The sequence below is a fragment of the Hypanus sabinus genome, chromosome X2 (assembly GCF_030144855.1).
Source record: "Hypanus sabinus isolate sHypSab1 chromosome X2, sHypSab1.hap1, whole genome shotgun sequence".
Taxonomy (NCBI): Eukaryota; Metazoa; Chordata; class Chondrichthyes; order Myliobatiformes; family Dasyatidae; genus Hypanus; species Hypanus sabinus.
This window is the reverse complement of record NC_082739.1, coordinates 15,579,199-15,603,807: the sequence shown is the minus strand read 5'-3', so window position 1 is coordinate 15,603,807 and position 24,609 is coordinate 15,579,199. Positions and strand designations below refer to the sequence as shown.

General features: G+C 41.6%; 2 protein-coding genes across 4 annotated transcripts in view; one reads left to right on the top strand and one right to left on the bottom strand.

Annotated features, from left to right (window-relative positions):
• The window catches only part of igsf9bb (immunoglobulin superfamily, member 9Bb), a 687,093-nt gene that overhangs the window by 411,937 nt on the left and 250,547 nt on the right, over nt 1-24,609 (bottom strand). The gene's annotated exons all lie outside the window — the stretch shown is intronic.
• LOC132385189 (uncharacterized) lies at nt 3,094-7,968 on the top strand. Of its 2 annotated transcripts, XR_009509106.1 has the most exons (3): nt 3,094-3,339; nt 3,618-7,346; nt 7,625-7,968. XR_009509106.1 is itself a non-coding variant. In XM_059957061.1 (2 exons), the coding sequence occupies exon 2, from the start codon at nt 3,785-3,787 to the stop codon at nt 7,022-7,024; it is 3,240 nt and encodes a 1,079-aa protein (XP_059813044.1). In that variant the 5' UTR covers nt 3,094-3,339; nt 3,618-3,784; the 3' UTR covers nt 7,025-7,616. The 2 variants fall into 2 exon arrangements, 1 of the variants encoding a protein (XP_059813044.1); XM_059957061.1 differs by lacking the exon at nt 7,625-7,968 and having other exon boundaries at nt 3,618-7,616.

Below are 24,609 nucleotides of genomic sequence, written 5' to 3'. Positions count from 1 at the left end.
TTCAATGCACATGCACATTGTATGTTTGCCTAGTACCTGATGACATTAATTAACGGGGTGGCAGAAACATTTAAAAACAGTAGAATGCTGTATTGTATACTGGAGCCAATGTTAGGGCATTACCAGGGCTGGATTGTAACTCTGCTCATAATAACTCAAGCACTGAACTACAGTCTCTTCAGAGCAGTTGGCTTCTGGAATATTAGCCTTCAATGCTTCCATTGGAACATCAAAACAATTCTAATTTCCATTTGCCAAGAACTCATGAGATAACAAGCCACTTCCAAAGCTGTTAGTTATTGCAAATACTAGGACTATTATTCAGTGATGACACTCATGAGAAAATCACTATATTTCACAAAATTTGAAATATAACTTTATGCTCAACATTATTTACAGTTGGGGGATGTTGCTCTAAGTATTTTAGCCCACAACATTAATGCTGAGAAGCAAACAAAATGTAGTGATGGATTATGCCATATGTTTGTTGTAGACTGCACCTCTAGGCTCATAATGACACTGAAGGGGTACAAATAGATGACGGAGTCTTTAATACATACAAGACAGTGCCTGCGATGTCTCTGGGTTATTTATTTTATTTAGCGATACAGTGTGGAGTCGGCCCTTCTGGCCCTTTGACCCACCCCAGCAACCCCGACAACCCTTATTTAACTCTAACCTAATCACAGGACAATTTACAATGATTAATTAACCTATCTGGTATGTCTTTGGACTGTGGGAGGAAACTGGAGCACCCAAGGAAAGCACATGCATTCCATGAGGAGGATGTACAGACACTCCATAAGACAAAGGAGCAGAATTAGGCCACTTGGTGCATTGAATCTGCTCCACCATTTAATCACAGTGATTTATTATCCCTCACGACTTCATTCTCCTGCGTTCTCCCCATAACCTTTGATGCCTTGGCTAACCAACAATCCATCAACCTCAACTTTAAATATACCCAATGACTTGGCCTCCACAGCCGTTCATGGCAAAGAATTCTACAGATTCACTGCCCTCTGGATAAAGAAATTCCTTCTATCTCTGTTCTAAATGGACATCCCTCTATTCTGAGGCTGTGCTCTCTGGGCCTAGACTCACCCACAGTAGGAAACATCCTCTCCATGTCCACTCTATCTAGTCTTTTCAATATTTGATAGGCTTCAATAAGATCTCCATCATTCTTCTCAGCTCCAGAATATGCACGTCCAGAGCCATCAAACACTACTGTGTTAACCCTTTTATTTCCAGAATCATTCTCTTGAACCTCCTCCGGACCCTTTCCAGTGCCAGCATATATTTCCTTAATAAGGGGCCCAAAAATGCTCACAATACTCCAAGTGCACACTAACCAATGTCTTATAAAGCCTCAGCATCACACTCTTGCTCTTATCTAACCATATAACAATTACAGCACGGAAACAGGCCATCTCGGCCCTTCTAGTCCATGCCGAACACTTACTCTCACCTAGTCCCACCTACCTGCACTCAGCCCATAATCCTCCATTCTTTCCTGTCCATATACCTATCCAATTTTTTTTTAAATGACAATATCGAACCTGCCTCTACCACTTCTATTGGAAGTTCATTCCACACAGCTATCACTCTCTGAGTAAAGAAGTTTTCCCTTGTGTTACCCCTAAACTTTTGCCTCTCAACTCATGTCCTCTTGTTTGAATCTCCCCTACTCTCAATGGAAAAAGCCTATCCATGTCAACTCTATCTATCCCCCTCATAATTTTAAATACCTCTATCAAGTCAACCTTCTACTCTCCAAAGAATAAAGACCTAACTTGTTCAACTTTTCTCTGTAACTTAGGTGCTGAAACCCAGGTAACATTCTAATAAATCTCCTCTGTACTCTCTCTATTTTGTTGACATCTTTCCTATAATTCGGTGATCAGGACTGTACACAATACTCCAAATTTGGCCTCACCAATGCCTTGTACAATTTTAACATTACATCCCAACTCCTACTGGCAATGCTCTGATTTATAAAGGCCAGCATACCAAAAGCTTTCTTCACCACCCTATCCACATGAGATTCCACCTTCAGGGAACTATGCACCATTATTCCTAGATCACTCTATTCCATTGCATTCCTCAATGCCCTACTATTTACCATGCATGTCCTATTTTGATTAGTCCTACCAAAATGTAGCACCTCACACTTATTAGCATTAAACTCCATCTGCCCTTCTTTCAGCCCACACTTCTAACTGGCCTAAATCTCTCTGCAAGCTTTGAAAACCTACTTCATTATCCACAACACCACCTATCTTAGTGTCATCTGAATAATTACTAATCCAATTCACTACCTCATCATCCAGCTCATTAATGTATATGACAAGCAACATTGGACCCTGAGGCACACCACTAGTCACCAGCCTCCAACCTGACAAACAGTTATCCACCACTACTCTCTGGCATCTCCCATCCAGCCCCTGTTGAATCCATTTTACTACTTCAATATCAATACCTAACAATTGAACCTTCCTAACTAACCTTCCGTGTGGAACCTTGTCAAAGGCCTTACTGAAGTCCATATAGACAACATCCACTGCTTTACCCTTATCAACTTTCCTAGAAACCACTTCAAAAAATTCAATAAGATTTGTCAAACATGACCTTCCATGCACAAATCCATGTTGACTGTTCCTAATCAGACCCTGTCTGTCCAGATAATTATATTCTAGTCCTCTCAAAATGAATGCTAACATTGTATTTTCCTTCTTTACTACCAACTCAACCTGTAAGTGAACTTTTAGGAAATCCTGCACAAGGACTCCTAAGTCCATTGCACTTCTAAATTTTGAATTTTCAACCCATGTAGAAAACAGTCTACACTTTTATTCCTTCTACCAAAGTGTATGATCGTACACTTCTATTCACTATATTTCATCTGCCATTTCTTAGCGCATTCTCCCAATCTGACCAAGTCCTTCTGCAGACTCTACTTCCTCAACATTATCTGCCCTCCACCTATCTTTGTATTGTCTGCAGACCTGGACACAAAGCCATCAATTCCATCATCCAAATCACTGACATATAATGTGAAAAGAAGTGGTCCCTGTGCTGTCTTTACGACAGTTATTTAGTTTATAATATTTTCGCTTAGTAATTCATTCAATAGTATTTTCTAGTTAGAATTAGAAGTGTTTAAAGTATATTCATTGCATGTAAAATATATCGGCATGCGATGACGTCACATCCGGTTTCGCCGCGTCTTGTGGGAAAACACCGGTTTGAAATTAGCGCGAGGGTGGGGGCTTTCCACGAGGCTCACCTGAGCACAAGCAGTTTGCAGGCATGAGAAATCACAGTGAGAGCAACGCTGTAAGTTAATAGATAATCGATATATTGAACTAAGATGTTAATAGTGATCCTGTTAGAGGTAACGTCGGTAGATAATGTTTATGCTTTCGTTAGTTAAAGAGTCGCGGATAGTTTGCATGGAAGTGTATTTAAAGTAGTCAATGGAGCAGGTAAACTCTCCCTGTATACTGCACCTTAGTGTAATGTAGTTATAGTCACCTTTGCAAGTATTTACACTTGAAATGTGATATTAAGGAAGGAACAAATACTGTATCAATCTTGTATTGTTTTATCAACAGTTTTCACCATATGTTAATGTGAAGAGTGAACAGTAAATGGTTAATCTTACTGCGATCTGGTTCTTATTAACTGTGGTTTATCCGGACGTTAAATTCGGCGTTTCGTTACACCCGAAGGAGAAAGTGACAGTGAAAAAGCGGCATTATCAGGTGTTTCAAGTGCGGCAATGTCAGCTCAATCCAGCATCAAGTCGACGCCGCCCAGCGACAAGGGCAGTAAACCGACATCAAGTAAGCCCACCCGGGCGTTATCAGGTGTTCCAAGTGCTGCAATGTCAGCTCGATCCGGGATCAAGTCGATGGCGCCCAGCGACAAGGGCAGTAGAACGACATCAAGTAAGTCCGCACAGGCAAGAGCCAAGGCAGAAGCCGCCAAGGTGCGACTGCATTACGCCAGACAAGAAGCAGTTTTGAAAATGAAACTGGCCACCAGAGAAGCCGAAATCCAGAAAGAAAGGGCCGCCAGACAAAAAGAAGAGGCTGGCAGAGAAGCCGAAACCCAGTTGGAAATGACAAAAATATCGACAGAGTTGCATGTGCTGCAGCTAGAAGGAGAAGGAGAAGCTGCCAGGGTGGAAGCAGAGTACATAGAAGAAGCTGAAGGGTCGCGTGATCTGACCGAAACAAGCTCTGCTTTGGAAAGGACCAGACTGGAACGCACGAGCGACTATGTACAATATCAAGCAGACAGGCAGGCTCGTCTCCCCTCTCCATACCTATTCGATAACTTCCCCAGCTACGAGGAAGAGAATTTACCCTCGCGGCCCCGCGATGAAGTCAAGAATGAAAGAGCTGACAACCGATATACTTTGACACCAAAGTTACAAAGTTCGATGCGAAGAGACGCGGAGGTTGAATCCAGGATGGCAAATTCCATGAGAAACGTGCGTTCTCAGTCATATGGGCGCCAACGCACTTCTCCAGCCCGCATGCCGCTTGCAGCCGATCCCACGCTGCAGTATTTAGCACGACGGGATCTCGTCACTTCGGGACTGTACCAGTTTGACGATAAACCCGAAAATTACCGTGCTTGGCTCTCCACATTCACCAACGTGATTGACGGGGTCCAGCTCAGTGCAACCCAAAGGTTGGACCTTATGGCGAAATGGCTGGGGAAAGAATCACGCGACCAGGTGAGACGCATGCGTTCAGTGTACATCAACAAACCTGAGCTAGCCTTAAGCGAAGCGTGGGAGAGACTTTGGGAGAGATATGGGTCCCCCGACATTATTGAAGCGGCGCTATATCGACGTCTGGGAAACTTTCCTAAGGTGTCAGCCAAAGATCACTTTAAGTTAAGAGAATTCGGAGATTTACTCATGGAGATCCAAGGCGCCAAAGAAGATGGCTATTCAGCTGGTCTAGTATTCCTAGATACTCCATCCGGGATTAGACCAATTGTGGACAAACTTCCATTTGGGCTGCAGGACAAGTGGCTGACTGTTGCCTCAGAGTACAAGGAAGACCACGATGGTCGATTTCCTCCCTTTGAGCTCCTCACTAGGTTTGTGTGCAAGGAGGCGAAGAGGCGAAACGACCCTAGCCTTGTAGGTCCAGGAAGCAGTTCGATTTACACCAAGCCAGGCAGATCCGTTTCGAATGTTTTCAACATTGATAAACCCGTGTCAGTGCTCAAGACCGAAGCCCTTACGACTAACAACGACCCTGGCAAGTATTGTCCATTGCATAACAAACCTCACCCCCTGAAAGCATGCAGAATGTTTAGGGAAAAACCCCTTGAAGAGAGGACGGCTCTTCTCAAGGAGAAAAGAATATGTTTTAGATGCTGTTCCTCGACCTCTCACCTCGCCAGAGAGTGTACGATCGCCGTGAAGTGTCCGGAATGTGGCAGCCCAGATCACGTCGAGGCCATGCATCCCGACCTGTCACCACAAACCGAGAGCGCTCCTTCACCCCCACAACAGGACGGCGGGGAGGGAGAGGCTCACTCTAGGTCAATAGCTGTCAGCACGAACTGTACAGAAGTTTGCGGTCAAGCTCAGTCAAGTCGTTCTTGTTCCAAGATCTGCCTCACTAAGGTGTACCCTAAAGGAGCCAAAGACAAGGCCATCAAAGCCTATGTGATTCTGGACGATCAGAGCAATCGTTCACTAGTCAGTCCAGAGTTCTTTAAATTGTTCAACATTGAGAGCGAGCGGTTCCCATACTACCTCAAAACTTGCTCAGGCAACATGAAAACCCAAGGAAGGAAGGCAGAAGGCATCCAGATCGAGTCCCTGGATGGTAAAGTCGTCATCTGTCTCCCTCCGCTCTTAGAGTGCAATGAAATCATGAATAACCGCGCTGGGATCCCGACACCAAGTGCGGTGCTACACCAGCCGCATCTCCACCACATCGCCAAACACATCCCAGAACTGGATCCGAAAGCGGAAATACTCCTGCTATTAGGAAGAGATGTTATCCAGGTACACAAGGTTAGGCAGCAGATCAATGGACCACTCAACGCCCCCTTCGCGCAACGTCTGGATCTGGGCTGGGTGGTGATAGGAGAGGTGTGTCTCGGTGACGTACACAAACCGACGGTCGACACACTCAAGACCAATGTGCTAGAGAGTGGCCGCCATTCAATCTTTCAACCCTGCCCGAGTGTCCCGTGCATCAAGGAAGCACAACAAGGCGTTAACAAGCGCGAGGCAAGCGACGAGTCGCTGGGCCAGTCAGTCTTCGCTCTAACGAAGTATGACAACAAACTTGCACAATCAGCTCAAGATACCATTTCTTTAAAAATCAAAGACACCAAGGTCTTCAGAGATGAAGCAAATAATGGGGTTGCCCCATTGCCAATCAGAGAACCACGCCAGCGCTCACCAGATAACAAAGAGCAGGCAGTCAAACGGTTCACGTCCTTACGGAAAACCCGAAAAAGGGAACCTGAGATACAGCAACGCACCCGATTGGCCCACGAGGTACTGTGCACCCTAATGGCAGAGGTCACAGCCATTATAAACGCACAATCATTCCTACCTGTGTCTTCCGACCCAGAAAACCCCTTTATACTTTCGCCATCAACGCTCCTTACGCAGAAGGCAGGAGCACCTCCTCCACCAGGAGACTTCTCAGACAAGGATTTGTACACAAAGCAATGGAGACAAGTCCAGGCTCTGGCAAATCAGTTCTGGTCCCGCTGGAGACAAAAATATCTACCTTTGTTGCAACAGAGACAAAAGTGGACAGAACCCCGAAGGAATCTTCAAGTTGGAGACTTAGTCCTGCTCAGGGACAAGCAAGTCGCTCGCAACAGCTGGCCAACTGCCAGAATTACTGCTACATTCCCTAGCGAGGATGGACATGTCAGGAAGATCGAATTGAAGACTACCGACCAAGGCGATGTGAAAATTTACCAAGGGCCAGTTACAGAAGTTATTCTACTTCTACCCAATGACTGATTAAGAGACTAAGTTTGTACTCTGCTCATTGTGACCTTACGAAGGTCAAGCGGGGAGTGTGCTGTCTTTACGACAGTTATTTAGTTTATAATATTTTCGCTTAGTAATTCATTCAATAGTATTTTCTAGTTAGAATTAGAAGTGTTTAAAGTATATTCATTGCATGTAAAATATATCGGCATGCGATGACGTCACATCCGGTTTCGCCGCGTCTTGTGGGAAAACACCGGTTTGAAATTAGCGCGAGGGTGGGGGCTTTCCACGAGGCTCACCTGAGCACAAGCAGTTTGCAGGCATGAGAAATCACAGTGAGAGCAACGCTGTAAGTTAATAGATAATCGATATATTGAACTAAGATGTTAATAGTGATCCTGTTAGAGGTAACGTCGGTAGATAATGTTTATGCTTTCGTTAGTTAAAGAGTCGCGGATAGTTTGCATGGAAGTGTATTTAAAGTAGTCAATGGAGCAGGTAAACTCTCCCTGTATACTGCACCTTAGTGTAATGTAGTTATAGTCACCTTTGCAAGTATTTACACTTGAAATGTGATATTAAGGAAGGAACAAATACTGTATCAATCTTGTATTGTTTTATCAACAGTTTTCACCATATGTTAATGTGAAGAGTGAACAGTAAATGGTTAATCTTACTGCGATCTGGTTCTTATTAACTGTGGTTTATCCGGACGTTAAATTCGGCGTTTCGTTACACCCGAAGGAGAACGTGACAGTCCCTGTGGAAAACCAATCATCACTGGCAGCTAACCAGAATAGGCAGGTCCGCTTTATTCCTTCTCTTTGGCTCCTGCCAATCAGCCAATCTTCTATCCATGTTAGTATTTTTCCTGTAACATTAGGGGCTCTTAACTTTTTAAGCAGTGTCATTGTGTGGTATCTTGTCAAAGGCCTTCTGAAAATCCAAGTAAACAACATTCACTGACTCTCCTTTGTCTATCCTGCTTTTTATTTCCTCAAATAATTCCTACTGAATTGTCAGGAATGATTTCCCCTTTAGCAAACTATGCTGACTTTGGCCTACTTTATCATATGCCTCCAAGTACCCCAAAACCTCCTCCTTAATAGTGGACTCCAACATCCCAACCACTGACGTCAGTCTAACTGGCCTATAATTTCCTTTCTTTTGCAGTACGTTAATGTTTGATGTTTAACAAGTGTTTGACAATGTTCTTAAAGTTTGACAAATCTTGTTGAATCTTGCAGTATAATTTCCTCTCTTCTTAAACAGTAGAGTGACATTTGCAATTTTCCAATCCTCCAAAACCATTCCAGAATCTAGTGATTCTTGAAAGATCATTACTAATAACCTCCACAATCTCTTCAGCCACCTCTTTCAGAACCTTGAAGTGTAGTCCATCTATCTTACCTACCTTCAGATATTTCAGCTTCCCAAGAACCTTCTCCTTAGTAATAGCAATGACACTCACTGCTGCCCTTGACACTCTCAAATTTCTGGCGTACTGCTCAAGTCTTCCACAGTGAGGAATGACAGAAAAGACTTATTAAGTTTGTCCACCATTCCCTTGTCCCGCATTACTACCTCTCAAACATAATTTTCCAGTGGTCCAATATCTACTCTCACCACTCTTTTACTCTTTATACATCTGAGAATAAAATGGTATCCTCTTTGATGTTATTGGCTAGCTTACCTCCATATTTCATCTTTTCTCTTCTTTTGGTTTTTTTCTGTTGCCTTCTGTTGATTTTAAAGCTCTTCCCAATCCTCTAGCATCCCATTATTTTTTGCTATATTATATGACCTCTGTTTAGCTTTTATGCTGCTGTTTCCCTTGTCAGCCACACTTGCTGCATGCTCCCTTTAGAATACTTCATCACCTTTGGGATACATCTATCCTGCACCTTCCAAATTGCCCCCTAAAACTCCAGCCATTGCTGTTCTGTCGCCATCCTTGCTAGTGTCCCTTTCCAATCAACTTTGGCCAGCTACACTTTCATGCCTCTGTAATTCTCTTTACTGTAATACTGATAAATCTGACAATATCTTCTCCCCCTCAAACTGCATGGTGAATTCTATCATGTTATTGTCACTATCTCCTTATAGTTCCTTTACCTTAAGCTCCCGAATCATATCTGGTTCATTACACAATACTGAATCCAGAATTACCATACTCTTAGAGGGCTCAACCACAAACTGCTCTAAAAAACCATCTGGTAGGCATTCTACAAGTTCTCTTCCTTGGGATCCAGCACCAACCTGATTTTCCCTAATCTACCTGCATATCAAAATCCCCCATGACTATCGTACCATTGCCCTTTTTACATGCCTTTTCTATTTCCCATTGTAATTTATATCCCACTGTCTGGCTACTGTTTGGAGGCATGCATGTATTTCCCATCAGGGTCTTTTTACCCTTGCATTTTCTTAACTCTACCCATATTGACTCTATATCTTCTGATTCTATGTCACCTCTTTCTAAGGATTTAATTTCATTTTTAACTGAGTCACTCCTCTCCCTCTACCTACCTGCCTGTCTTTTTGATACATTCTGCATCCTCGTTAAGCTCCCAACTATGATCTTCTTTCAGCCATCTCAGTGATGCCTGAAATGTCATACCTGCCAATTGCTAAACTGTGCTACAAGATCATCTACCTTATTCAGTATACTGTGTGCATTTAAATATAACACCTTCAGCCCTTTATTCATTACCATTTCTGATTTTGCCCCATGTTACACTTCAACTCATCCCACTGACTGCGATTTTACCCTATCTTCTGCCTATCCTTCCCTACAGTCTCACTACACACTGCAACTACTTGTATACCAACTGCCCCGTCCTCAGCCCCGTCGCTTCAGTTCCCACCCCATGCCAAACCCTCCCCAACAGCTCTGGCAAACCTGCCCACAATGGTAATGGTCCCCCTCAGGTTCTGATGTAACCCATCCCCTTTGTACAGGTTATACCTTCCCCCAGAAGGGATCCCAATGATCCAGAGGATGGCAGAACTTCGATGCCCCGAGCTGTAATAGCGTCACACTGGCCGCTACGCTAATGTGGCTGTCATAGTTCACATTGTGTTGCCCCCAATTCATGAACACACACAAGCAGCAACACAGCTTGGTAAGGTGTTACCGCATGAAAAACAATGCACACATTAGCAGCCAATGCCAGTGGGCAACACAAAAGGCCAGGTGACCATATGTCACTAATAATGCTCAGCATACTTAGAAGCCTTGATACATAGCCAGAACTTGTCAATCTGCAAACTTCCGTCTTGTAATTCTAAACTCAAAGTTTGTTCCATTTTATGGCAAATGTAAGTAGACAAAATAAATTATGTATACATTTTATAAGTTGTCTAAGTTTGAATCCTTATCAATTTTTCACAGATTTGAAAATCAACCATCACCATAGGTGACCACTCCTTAAATAACAAACATTTGTTTGCATTCTGGCTGACCACTGATGAGTTCTATTAATAGGAAGGTATTCATATCATTTTCCTGTTTCTCGGAATAATGGTGAAACATTCCCTACGTACACACCCCATCTCTAAGCCCACAAACGTCGGATGGTAGTAAACAAAATACCGAACTACATTGAAAGCACCTCAAAGAGAGGAGTTTGAGGCTGGTCTTTAATAGGAGGCATGTAACATAATGGTGAAAAGTGTAAAAAAAAACTGACACCATTGGTTGAGGATCAAAAATAAATATTTAACAAACATTATATAACCATATGAAAAGCAAAATTAGGGCAGGACTGAGATGCTAAGTTCCTTTGGCCTTTGGCCATTCAATAAGACTGTGGCTGATCTAATTGTAAACTTAACTCTGCATTCACTTTTACCCACAGTCAACTTCAACCCTTGCTTATCAAGTATTTATTATTTCTACCTTTAAAAATATTCAAATATTTTGGTTTCTTTAAGGAAGAAAGTCACAACCCTTGAAGAGAAAAACCATGACCTCATCCCTGCCTGAGATAGGCTTCCACTTATTTTCAGTGATCTCCCACTTCTAAGTTCTGTTACAAGAAACATCCTCTCCACATTCTACCCAAAAAAGACCTCACCACATCCATCCTACCAAGGATCATACTGTTGCAATTAAAACTTCTCTCATTTTTCTCTATTCCAGCAGATATAAGCTGAGACAATGCAGCCCTTCCTCAAAAGGTAACCTGCCAATTCCAGGTATTAGTATTATAAATCTTTCTCAGTGGCTTCCAATGCATGACTGTATATCCTTCCTCAAACATGGAGACAATGGGGTCGAGGGTGCTCCAGATGTGGTCTCAGTAATGCTCCATCTAGCTGAAGCCTAACCTTCATACTTTTGTATTCAAGTCCCTAATAATGCAACGATAATATTTTAAATCTTGCCCAACTACTTGGTGTAACTCTGCACTAAACATCGTGAATTATAGACTAGAAGACTCAACTCACTCTGTCCTAAAGCTCTGAAATTTGTCACAATTTAGAAAATGTTTCTTTTCTTGCAGGGTGGACAATGCACATTTTCCTATTACTCCATTCTTCAGATCTTTGCCTGCTCACTTAATCTGTGTCTTGGATGTCTTATTCCTTTTCATAACTTACTTTCCAAGCTATTTTGCCAGCAAAATTAACATGGCTTCAACACCTTCATTCAAAACATTTCCTTGTGCTGAAAATGTTGAGGTCAATGCAGAGACCCTTAACACATCAGTCATTACATTTTTTTTCCAATCAGAAAAAGAAAAATTAGTGCAAATGTTTATTTTTCCTTCTTGCCAGCCAACCTTCTATCCACGTCTTATACAATGACATTTGATACAGCACCTTTTCAAATATCTTGAGGATTCTAAGTATAATACATCTACTGGTTTCCCATTAACCTCTCGTATGTGTTACTACTTTACAGAACAAAGAACTATCTAAACATGATTTCCTTTTTACTAATCCATGCTGACTTTGCCTGGTAGCCTCAAATTCCTTGAAGTAACCTCCTGTAACATCATTAACATTAGCTTCTTAAGTTTTCCCAATGAGATGCTATGCTAACTCACCTATAATTTCTGCTTTTTGTTTCACTTCTGTTTTAAATGAGTTGCAATTTGCTCATTTTCCAGTCTAGTAGGTATCAAGGAATTTTTTGAAAATTCAAACCAAAGTATTAACTTGCTCACCAGCTACATTTCTTCGGATCCCAGTGTGGAGTCCAGAAAGTCTAGAGACTTCACAATTCACTCATTACCATTGCCCTGGTGACTGTAATCTTCTGGAATTGTTCCTCCTCCCTTCCAACTCCATACTTATAGTATTTTTCCAGGATGTAACTAGATTGATTTAAAAAAAGTGTTTTATACATCTGCTATCTTCTTGTCTTCCATTATTATTTTCCCAAACTCACCTTCTTTAGGAATAAAAGTCTCTATTTTAAAACTATCCGTCAAATCTTTTTACTGTGTTCTATATTTCTCTCCAGTTCTGATTCAAAATCTAATTTTTCCTTCTTATTAATCTTTTAGTCACTCCTTTGATTTTTAATATTCTGTCTAATCATTTGAACCACCACCTATAACTTGCATATTGTCAGAATTTTCTAAAATTTTTCACACCTGTTAATTAATTTTCAAAGTCTAATCACAAATTTTATTCAGGCAATAGCAGCAGTAATAATCTACAATGCAGGTTTCAGAGTTAATTTCTGGAATGAGCAATAAATGGAATACAAACTTGTTTCTCCGTCCCTTGCACTAAAGACACAAAAAGGCAGCAACTGGGCAATGTACCCCCAGAACTGTGTGCGAGAAACTTAGATACATAGACTGTCACAAAAGAAAAATAGCTGGAGTCACTTAGAACTTTAGTGCAAGGGTGCTTATTAAGTACGTCAAAAATTAGCAAAAACAGCGAAAACAAACAATATTCACAAATAGACACCCACTGGAGAACACAGTAATAGCTCTATACTATTTTCGTCCAGGGTGAACTCCAGGAAGACTATCACTCTCTCCTACTGAGGGTGAAGAAGCCTGTTTTATTAGGCACCAGGACATACCATTGTAATTACTCACAGAGTTAACTTGAGACTACACATGAAACAGAATATGATGCACCCCACAATGTAGTTACAATCATATTACAAAATAAACAGAAGTATCGACCTTAAATACTGTATACAAACAACATACACACAAAAATGTGTACCCATTACTAAAGAAATGGACTATCTTGCCGTGTATGACAGGAAAGGAACCATAAAGCCCACACAAATGCATCCACTCTATCTAGGACCTATTATGAGAATAGACAATGAAGTGTGTACACTCAGCACAAAGACAGCAGGATGACAAGGCAACGTTTGTGTGTATGTGTGTGTGTGTAAAGGGACCATTTACTGAGCGTTCTCTGTCATAGAAACCAGGAACAAATTTCTACCTACATCTGTTTTGGAGATGTTGTTTAAGAAATTAATGTTGGTTGAACATTACTACCTGTATTTCAAACAAAATTTAAACTCTTGAATTCCTGTTTAATGTGCAGTGTGAGAAATGGCAATTTGGACAATGGAGACAGCCTTGAAGAAGTCAGCCAATTGAGCCACCAAATTCCGAATTGTTCAGCATTGGGACTGGTTCAGAAGCGTAATCGGGTATCAGTTTTGGCTGCCATTTTTTTTTTTGGAGTTGTCAACTATGATGTATACACAGTAGAGATGGATGGGGTACATGATAATCCATGCACGTATCTGTCTCAAGGAGGCTGAGGGTCATAGCAGTAGGAAGCTGAGAGGAACCAAGAGATGTTGATGAATGAACAGATTCCAAACTAGAGTGAAAGCAGCTAGACAGTAATTTGTGGATATTATTCATTGAAAAGAAATTGAATCTATTTAAAGAGTCATCCAGATGCAGATTTGGTATAAATATTTAAAATCTGCCACAATAAAGTATGGAACATTCGCATGCAGTTTTAACACTATAATTAAGTGTGTTGGGTTTTAAAGTGATTTGAAACTTACAGGAGGCTAAGACACAGAGCCAATCAGAAGTATTCTGTTAGCTAATGATAGCCAAACCCAACAATAAAGATACATTGTTATGAATAATTTTTAAAAGATCTGCAACTTGAGGTGACTTGGTCCAAGATATACGGTGCACGGGCCTTGTGAAGTACAGTGCAGGCCGCTAAAGAGGAAAGCAAGTTCTATGGAACTCATGCGAAGTATCAGCATTTACACCGCTGGACTGTTGGAGATTAAACCCGTTTCATATTGAGGTGTTATGGCTATGCAAAGGATTTGTCGCATGTGACTTACCATGGCAAATCCTGCAAATAATGCAACTTTCTGCTTCATACTATAAAATGCAAATAAGGCAAGTAGTATTGGTCGCTGAGCATATCCAAGCCACAGAGAGAGAAAAAAATCACTTGACCCGTGTCTTGCTTGGCAACATTCATCCTCAGATTTCAATATTCTGGATTCATGATTTCTAGAAACCGGAGTTCAAACATAATTGACACTAGGGTATGCTGCACTGGCCACTGCTTTAAAACTAGGTCACTGTCTGATCTCACAGATGAACATAAAATATCTAAAGGCCAGGAGTCAAAATTTGAGTCAAGTAAATATTGCTCATTTTCACTTTAATGTAAGAGCGACAGGACAAAGCTCTAGGAGAGGGATTCCCAACCTGCAGTCCACAGACTGCTTGGCATAAAAAAGTTTGGGGGCCCCTGCTTTAGGATGGTCTGAGGTCAAAAACGCATTACATAAATGCAACTCTTCCTCACAAATGAACAGTAGAAAAATGATGCTGAGTGTTTCGATCAATTCACTTCAGAACTCTAAGTATGCTATTTTCTGCTTTTCTCTAGACTACTGCTGCTTTCTTTCATCCAGCACCATCACAGAAAAATCTCAGGAAAGATTGATCTTGATTCGGGAAGACGGGGCATATTTTTCCCTCGTTGCCTCCTGGCCCGTGACTGAATGTGGGTTTCCCCATCAACAAGTGACGGTGCATGTTCCATCTGGCGCTGCAGACTTTTGCTGAGCTTTTTAAATCAATGTTCAACCTCTAGAGGGTTGCAGTGAACTGTTGCAATATTGACATTTGTGTACACATAAGGTTGAATTACCAGTGGGGCACATCTTTGTGTAGTATCATAATGGTAAACCTTTGCAATACCGTTACATTTTCTCATCTGTGGTAAGCCTGTCTCCCTTCCTGAGCAGCTCTGTAATTACAGCATAGTTATGCATTATCATCTATGTGCACCATTTAAGATTTTAAAAGGGAAGACAAGAATATCCCTTCTCTCTCTCAAAAGTCTCAAATGTGTTTAATATACAAACAATTCCAAAGCTAGTGCATTCACATCAGGTCTAAATGCAACAGTTACAGTAAATGGAAATGCAAAGATTGCACCATTTGGATGTTTGTTGTAGTTAAACTGGATGCCCTGATCTTTGAACAGGACTTTTAGACTTTAGAAGGCATCTTCCACAGTAAACAGGGCGCCAGTTTAAAACTTCACCAGAGCAGCCAAAAAGCACTCTATTCTCTCAACAGCACAGTATCAATCGTGGTTACCCACTCAGATCCAGGAGTGAAGTTTGAACCTGCAGTTGGCTGGCTCACAAAACAAGAAGGCAACCAAGTGGGCTAAGCTGATTATGATGTTTTAAAGAAAGCCAGTTATTCTGTCCACCTGTTTCATACAAGGATGGATTTCCATTTGTTTAGTTTGTAATACAGTTTACATAGACATGCTTTGATGATATCCCCTGTGGGTCTATACAGACATCTGCTGCTGTTCCAAGTTGATATTGGCACCGTTCCTACACCTGGCTACCCGTTTTGATATTTAAATGCATGTCAAGGATCAATGCAATTTGGGATGCTCTCCCAGTTTGTACTGAACTGTTAACATTTACAAGGGACAAAAACTACAACCAATTACCATTAGAGTCAATACAAATGCCCAATAGATCGCTTATGCAGATTCCTCTGGAAACATATTACAGAAGAGACTAAAAATAGGTTGCATTAGCGCACATTTTTATGTATCAATTGCCCATCCAGAAAGCAAGTTGCCCCAAGTTAGGCATCATGGTAGCATAGCAGTTTTTTTAAAAAATTTATTCATTTACAGGATGTGAGTATTGCCAGCTAAGCCAGCATTTATTGACTAACACTAGTTGTCCTTGAGAAGGTAGTGATGAGCTTCCTTCTTGAACCGCTGCAGTCTCTGAGACGTAGATACACCCAGTGTTGTTAAGGAGGGAATTCCATGATTTTGACCCAGTGACAGTGAAGGAACAGCAATTAGTGAACTGCTATTACAGCTTGGGCCTTCTGGAGTTCAGAGTTCAATTCCGGAGCCATTCTGTAAGGGGCCTCTGAACGTCCTCCCTGTGGGAGGCGTGTTTTCTCGCTGGCACTTTCCTCCCACACTCCAAAGACGTGCCTAAGCTGTCCCATGATTAGGTTAAGGTTCATTGGGGTTGTGGATTTGCAGGGGCGGGGTGGCTCAAAAGGCCGGAATGGCCTACACCACACCATATTGCTAAAATAAATGAACTCCCAATGCGTGACTCACCACGTGGTCCTGTTGTAAGTTGTGAAATACTTGTGTCAGGGGTTTCCTCTTACATTTCTGTCACTAACAAAAGAAACTAGAGCTACTGGGAGCAAACCTTTCACTCACAAAACACAAAGTGGGCAATGATCCTTCCACTCATCTGCAAGTTAGGGACAAATGACTGTGCCAATTAATCCGCCAGTCCATGCACACTAGGGACACGAGAGAAAACTGAAAGAGCTTGAGGAAACCCAGAGCAGCTTCCAAATCAAAGTTTTGGCCAGTTTTCCTTCCCCTCTGTCCAGGAATGAAAATGGCTTCCCTTGCTAAATCCCCCAGTTGCAATTTTCAAAAGTTCAAAGTAAATTTTATTATCAAAGTACATATATGTCACCATATACAACCTTGAGTTTCATCTTCCTGCGGGCATACTCAACAAATCTATAGAATAGTAACTATAACAGGATCAATGAAAGATCAGCCAGAGTGCAGAAGACAACAAACTGTGCAAATGCAAATATAAATAGAGGTCCATAAATAATGAGAACATGAAATAATAAGATAAAGATTCCTTAAAGTGAGATCATTGGCTGTGGGAACATTTCAAGGAGTGCAGCTATCCCATTTGTCCAAGAGCCTGATGGTTGAGGGGTAGTAATTGTTTTTGAAACTGGTAGTGTGAGTCGTTAGGCTCTTGTACCTTCTACCTGATGGCAGCAGCGATAAAAGAGCATGGCCTGGGTAGTGGGGGTCCTTGACAATGGATGCAGTTGTCCTATGAGAGCGTTTCATGTAGATGTGCTCAGTGATGGGGAGGACTTTACCTACGATGGACTGGGCTGAATCTAGTACGTTTTGTAGGATTTTCCATTCAAGGGCATTGCAACCAGTCAATATACTCTCCACTACACACCTACAGAAGTTTATCAAAGTGTGCCAAATGCTGCGTCATTGCCATACTGAATGCTAGGCACTGACACAGCATTTAAAGGACTGTCCCCTTGGCAGCCATACTACAGGGCAAAAAATGTTGCCAAGAAAGGGAGGTAAATGTGGGAAAGGGAACAAGGTGCGCCCCTGTGTATCTGGATATCCTCATACAATATTCTACCCAGTTCCCCTCCTCTGCTGTGAATGGCCCCATAGTTTGGGCAGTCCAAGGGAAAGGTGATTGCAGTAATAGGCACAAATGCAATGTGTGGAGTGAGAAAGGACCTCCATCATTGTCTTGTCCTGAAGCTAAGAGATGTTCTTTGCAAGACATCAGAATCAGTTTTAATATGACTGCAATATATCCTGAAATCTGTTGTTTTGCAGCAGTAGTACAGTGTAGTGCATGGAGAAAACTATAAACTACAATAAGAAATACTTTTTAGAAATTAAATTGACCAGAAGTGCAATGAGTGGCAGGGTAGAGACAAGTCTCTACCTAAGGAGGTGTAAGGCACTCCTTCCCTCTGCTAGCCTGCAGGTCACCTTTGCGCAAGGTGTAGCACCTGCTTAGCCCCCCGATCAGGTCTGTGAAGCCATGGGGGCAGCTGATGCACATCATACGTCCTGACAATACGACCACCGACACCAGGCAAATGATCTCTGAAGAGTATCGCTAATGGCTGAGGTCACCCATCTTATAAAGACGCTGACCAGATAAAGGCAATGGCAGACCATTACTGCAGAAAAATTTGTCAAGAACATTCATGGTCATGGATAGACCATGATCACCATCTTCGTATGACATGGCGCATACTGATGATGAAGAAGCAGTGCAAAAAGAGAGCAAAAAAATTAGTGAGTTAGTGTTCATGGGTTCATCGTCCACACAGTAATCTGATGGTGAAGGGGACTAAGCTATCCTAGAAATGTTGAGTGTGTGTCTTCAGGCTCCTGTATCTCCTCCCTGAAGGTAGCCATGAGAAAAGGACATGTCTTGAGTGATGGGAAACCTTAATGATGAATGCCATCTTTTTGAGGCATCGCTCCTTGAAAATGTTCTGGATACTGGGTAGGCTAGTGCCCAGGATGGAGCTGGCTGAGTTTACAAGTTTCTGCAGCTTTTTCCGATCCTGTGCAGTGGCCCCTCCGTATCAGATGGTAATGCAACTTGCTAGAATGCTCTCCATGGTATATCTGTTAAAATTTGCTAGAGTCTTTGGTGACATATAAAGTCTTCTCAAACTCCTAATAAAGTATAGATGTTGTTGTGCCTTCTTTGTAATTGCATCAATATGTTGGGCCCAGGATAGATCTTCAGAGATGTTGGTACCCAGAAACTTGAAAGAGCAAGACCTTCGTCTTTGTTAAATTTCTTTTCCTGTAGTTTTATTTCAATGGCTTCCTTCATCAGGCAGTCCAAAAGCCATTGGCGTGGCACAGTAGTTTTGTGCCGTCAAAGTCAATCCTATGGCCATTGTGAATGCAGTGTTCTGCTGCTGCTGATTTCTCCGGGTAACCCAAACAGATACACCTCCATGATGCGGGTCGCACAGTGGAAAGTTGGCAGCAGATGCTTTACCCTATTAGTCAATAAGATTTGAATATTAATTGAGATAGCTAAATGATCGGGAAGGGATTTAAGTCCTGGCACACTTATGACAAGCCCTCCACAAACTACTGAGAGCTTTGAACAGCAGGACTATGTAGTTCGTCAAGAAGTTCTCAAGCAGTGTTTAAATACCTAACGTCCTTTACTGGTTTTATTTTGTTTTGTGTTTTCTCATAGTTCATCAAAATACAAACTATAATCTTTTAATAATGATGATGATAGTTTTGCTTTTCTTTTAAGTGCTTAGCAGACAAAATTTGAAAGTGAATGTGGGAGAAATATACAATTATCTCAGCAGAAGACTGCTTTAATTAACCTTTCTCTACCTTTGACTTATTATCTAACTGCTTCTCCATGAAACCTTCCTCCACCAGGAAAGCCCTAACCCAAGGATGTGTACAACATCAGACCATCTGCCAAGAGGAATTATACTGACGGATGTGGTAAAGCAGGCAATCTGACTGTTTCCCTTTAATTAATTCCCCTAACACACTGAGTGTCTTCTGATGGAAGCACCTCTACCTTAAGAAAAATAATTACTCCATTTAGCTGCATTTGATCAAGCAAACTTCACCGAGCATATGATAGTTACCTAAGCCGTTGTATACGCCAAGTGACTGGCATGAATTCAACTTGAACAGAAATTGAGGGGGACTGGCATATTGTGGACAGATGGTGCTCTGTATTGGTATGTTGTGTGGGCACAGGTTATAACACAGCATGCACGCATCTTTGCATGCAGAGAGATTAGAGGTGCCAAGAGAGAACTGGAAAAGGGCAAACAGGCCATGCAAAACATAACAGCAAAATAACCCACTCCAAACACATAGCAAGTATTCAGCTGGGAGCAAGAATCACCCTAAAGCAACATTTTAATTGATTACTCTCTGGAACTTTACCCTGAGAAACCATTTGAATCCAGCATACAACACTTTCTTGAACGATTTCTCAAACTTCCGGTAATTGCCCCTCCCCCTCAACCATTCCCAGTTCCCCCCTCACCTTTTCTCCTTACCTGCCATTACCTCCCACTAGTGCTTCTCCTTCTGGTCTTCTACCCTCTCCTATCAGATTCTCCCTTTTCCAGCTCTATCTCTTTTATCAATTGACCTTCCAGCTCTTTATTTCACCCCTCCCCCTCTCCCAGTTTCACCTACTACCTTTACTCTTCTTTCCCTCCCCTTCCTTCTTACTCTGACTGCTCATCATTTTTTCCCAGCGCCAATGAAGGGTCTCAGCCCGAAACGTCGACTGTTTGCTCTTTTCTGTAAATGCTACCTGGCCTGCTGAGTTCCTCCAGCATTTTGTGTGTGTTATGACACTTTTTTGATTCAGTGTTCTTGATTGGGTAATGAGGATGAAAGTCAGAAAATTCCCAGATCATATTGTACTTAGAGGCACAAGAAATCAGGTTGTGATGACTGGAAAATTCTTACAGTCAGGAGTAATTTTGTACATACAATATAACACTTGACAACTGCAGATCTATTCCACATGCAGTTTGAAAACTACTAAGATCATAGACAATGGGAGAAGGATGTGATAGGGAACATGCCCTTGCACAGAGAGATCTCTCCTGATTAAGCTCATTTTTGAGAACCTGACAACTTAATTTGACAGAAGAAGATAACATCAAACTACATCTCCTGACATCAGTGAAATAATCCAATAATAATTCACCTAAAAAAGAAACAAAAAAGCAACATGCTGAAAGAAGGCAAGCTGAGGAGATCCCAAGGAAAACCAAAGTCACAATGGATGGCTGGCTCATGCCGCACATAAATTACCTCAGAGTCTTGGAATTGTAGCAATTTAAGGTACCAAAGGGGATTACTTGGCCCATCGTGTCCATGCAAGGCAAAAAATAAACTTCATGTTAACCCTACTGCCAAAACTGGAGGCTTTAGCTCATCAAGGTGATTGGAGGAAAGTGCAAGGGGGATGTGTGAGGGTCACAAGTGAGCTCGAGTGCAGGAATCACAGACACTTTGGCAATTTAAATAAAGCTAAAGATGTATTACAAAAATTAACAAGAAAGAAACTAACAAGAGCTCAAACAAACTACAGAATCTTGACGAACTGAAATCACTCCTCATATTCAGAAGAACTCGGTCTGAGTATTATCCGACAAGGAACCGCAATGACCCAACAAAGAGGGGTTGGCATGCCCCTTGAAATACACCCTGGAGCACGTATGAATTCCAGACATCAACACTGTGCTAATTAAATGAACTTAAATTGAATAAAAGTGATAAGTACAAACAGAGTTTAACAATCCCCATGATCCCAAATGAGACCCCGTAAAACAAAGTGAAAAACCAGAGCTAGTGCAAAGACAAGCAATTAGACATAAAAGGTAAAAAAAAATCCAAGGGCAATGCAAACCGCTAGGTCAAATAGAGAGAAGAAAAAAATCAGTCCACCTAAATGCCAAAATAAAAAAAAACTTTTCTTAAAAACGATCCCTGATTGTGATACAGAAGTAGGTTATTTACTGAGAGTGGTGGGTACATGGAACATGCAGCCAGGGGTGCTGGTAGAGATATATTAAGGACATTTAAGAGACTCTTGGATAGGCACAAGGATAAATGAAAAATTGAGGGCTATGTGGGAGGGAAGCGTTAAATTGATCTTAGAGTAGGTTAAAAAGTCAGCGGAACACCATAAGGCCTAAGGGTCTGTACTGTGCTGTACTATTCTCTGTAATTAAAATTAAGTCTTTGCCCTTGTTAGTGAGAAGACGGTAAATGTTTATCCAGCCCAGCTCTCATTTAATATTATACACATCAATTAAATCACCCCTCAGTCCAGAGAAAACAGCCCAGCCTGAACATTCTCTCTTTTTAATAATTAATTCTCCAGCAACAAAAAACCTGCAGTTAGCGTCGCCATGGTAGCGTAGCGGTTAGCGCGATGCTATTACATCTCGGGGCATTGGAGTTCGGAGTTCAGTTCTACTGTCATCTGAAACAAGTCTGTCTGTCCTCCCTGTGGAACGCGTGGGTTTTCTCCGGGTGCTCTGGCTTCCTCCCACAGTCCGACGACGTACTGGTTAGAAGGTTCCAAAGGGCCTATTCCATGCTGTATTTCAATAAATCCGCTCTGAACCACCTCAAGTGCTTGTTAAGTTTGCAGATGATAGCAATGAGATGTAGACCATAAAGTAACAAACTGCAAGGTCTTCACATCATATCCATCAGGACCATTCAAAGGTAAAAATAATCTTCAACATTGGCAAACCCAAATGCTATTACCTCAAGTAACAATTGAAGAGAAATGTACAACATGGCAGTGTTACACAATGGATTGTAGCTGCCATTCATGCCTAATTAGCCATGGAAATTCAACTACTGTACATATTTATACATTACTAACCAATGACAGTCATATCTGTAATTGCAGCAGCTTCCCCTGAAGCCTGCTGATGAGGATATTCAAAATTTTGTGAATGGTTTAAATTTCATAGTAATCTAATGCAAATACATTTACTGTGATCAATTCAACAGGCCTGTGGCATCAAAACACTGGCTATGGGGATTATGTGCAAAATCCTTATTTCCCAAATGGATAATAGGAGTAAAAAAAAACTTGCCCATATAAAACTTAATTGCAGGGCACAAGTGTAATTCCATTGTTAAACCATCACTGACAGATTTACGTTGGAAAACAAAATCATGTATGTGATCCTGTTCAAGGGATTCATTGCAAATATTTGATGAACTATTTGCTCATCAGTTGAGTAACAGGCAACAAGGACTGACCAAATATTCTTTTACCATTTCGTGACTTCCAATATTAATTAGCTTATTGCTTGCTTTCCACTTGCATAACTAAATAACCAATAGCTGAATTTTTTTTCCAGTCAGCATTAAAGATGTGGCATTTGCTGTTAACCTTCAAGGAAATTCCCCCGCCCCCAAAAGAAATGTCTTCTGTGATATGCAAGCTCTCCTTTCTGACCCAATGTATAATTTTGGGAATCTCTGTCAATATCAGTGAGGCCGAGTAACCAATCAGACTGAATTCTTATAGGTTTTGGAATACTTAACAGAAAGCAAAACAAAGTAACATATGCCATGTACATGGAATTAAAGGAAAGAAAGATTTTAAAAAAATAGTAAACTGAATTCACCAAAGTTTAACGCTATCCCGTGTACGTGATAATACACACATGTAAAATCTGATTTTCAGGGCCAAAGTAGTTGCTTTGGTCTGCTGTTGCAATTGAACAGCATCTCAGTTAACAAGACCTAACTTTTGAAACTACCCTCATCTTTTGCCAAGAAGCCAACAGATGGGCACGGATCTGTTAAATGGTTTTTACCCATTTATCTCGAAAAGCTTAGTATTCCTGAGCACAGGGCAGAACAGTGGTGTGGTTAGTAGCGCTGAGATCTGGGTTCTATCCTGACATCAGTGACTGTGGGTGTGGGTGTGCACATTCTCACTGTGACATAGGTTCTACAATTTCTTCCCACATCCTGAAGACATGAAGTTTTGGTAGGTTAATTGGCCACTAAGTTGACACTAGCACAATGGTGAGTGATAGAATCTGTGGGAGGTTGATGAGACTGGGGCGTGGGAAACAAAACAGGAGTAGTTTAAATGGGTGTTTGGTAGATGGCCTGGTGGGCCTGTGCCTCCATTGCATGGCACTGTAAAGCTATGCCACAGGCTGCATTCCAGCCTTTAACTCCAGCTAAGTACCAATCTCAGGTACTGTACCTCAGGCTGGGAAACCTGTCCAGTGAGCCCATGCCTGGGCAGACCAGCCATAAGTCATTTAGATCAAGGAAATGAAAGGGTAAACTTGCCTGCAGAATGGCAATTAGAAGTGAATTTTCTCTGCATTTGCTTTAATGTGTTTCATTCATTCCAGTTATTTTACATTTGACTATTTTAACAAAATATTCACTCAAATATGATTGAAAACTTTTCTATATTGTTTAGTATGTCAGTGGTTTTGGATGTTTATCAATGTCAAACAAAAAACTCAGAAACATCCTTTTAAACAGCAGCTTTGACATTTAATGAGCCTATGTTGCTAGCCGCCCAGTAGAAATGTGTGTTGGAAGCTTGCTGCCAGGAAGACAGGACTCCAGGGGCAGTCGTCTACCAAGCTCAAGCGTCTTACTAGTCACCAGAGGTAGCCACTCGTGACTACTCCAGTAAGAACAGTGAACAACAGTTGGATTTCATGTCGAGCCAGTGAGTTTGAGTTCATTGCTTCTGAAATGATTGCAACGCCATGGCCTGTGGAGAAAAAGGGCAAAACTGCAGTACCATTTGGATTTCTATATTAAACAGAACATCACTAGATGAGGGAAGTTGCAGTCAAGTAGGACAGACCAGCAGTTATGCGCACAAACAACTTCCTCATTGTTACAACCACGTTTTTCATCAGTAGACCATTACTTGCTTTTTGAAATTTTAAAAATACCATCCCTGTCAGCAATCACTTAGAATTAACATCCCCACTTGTTTTTTGTTG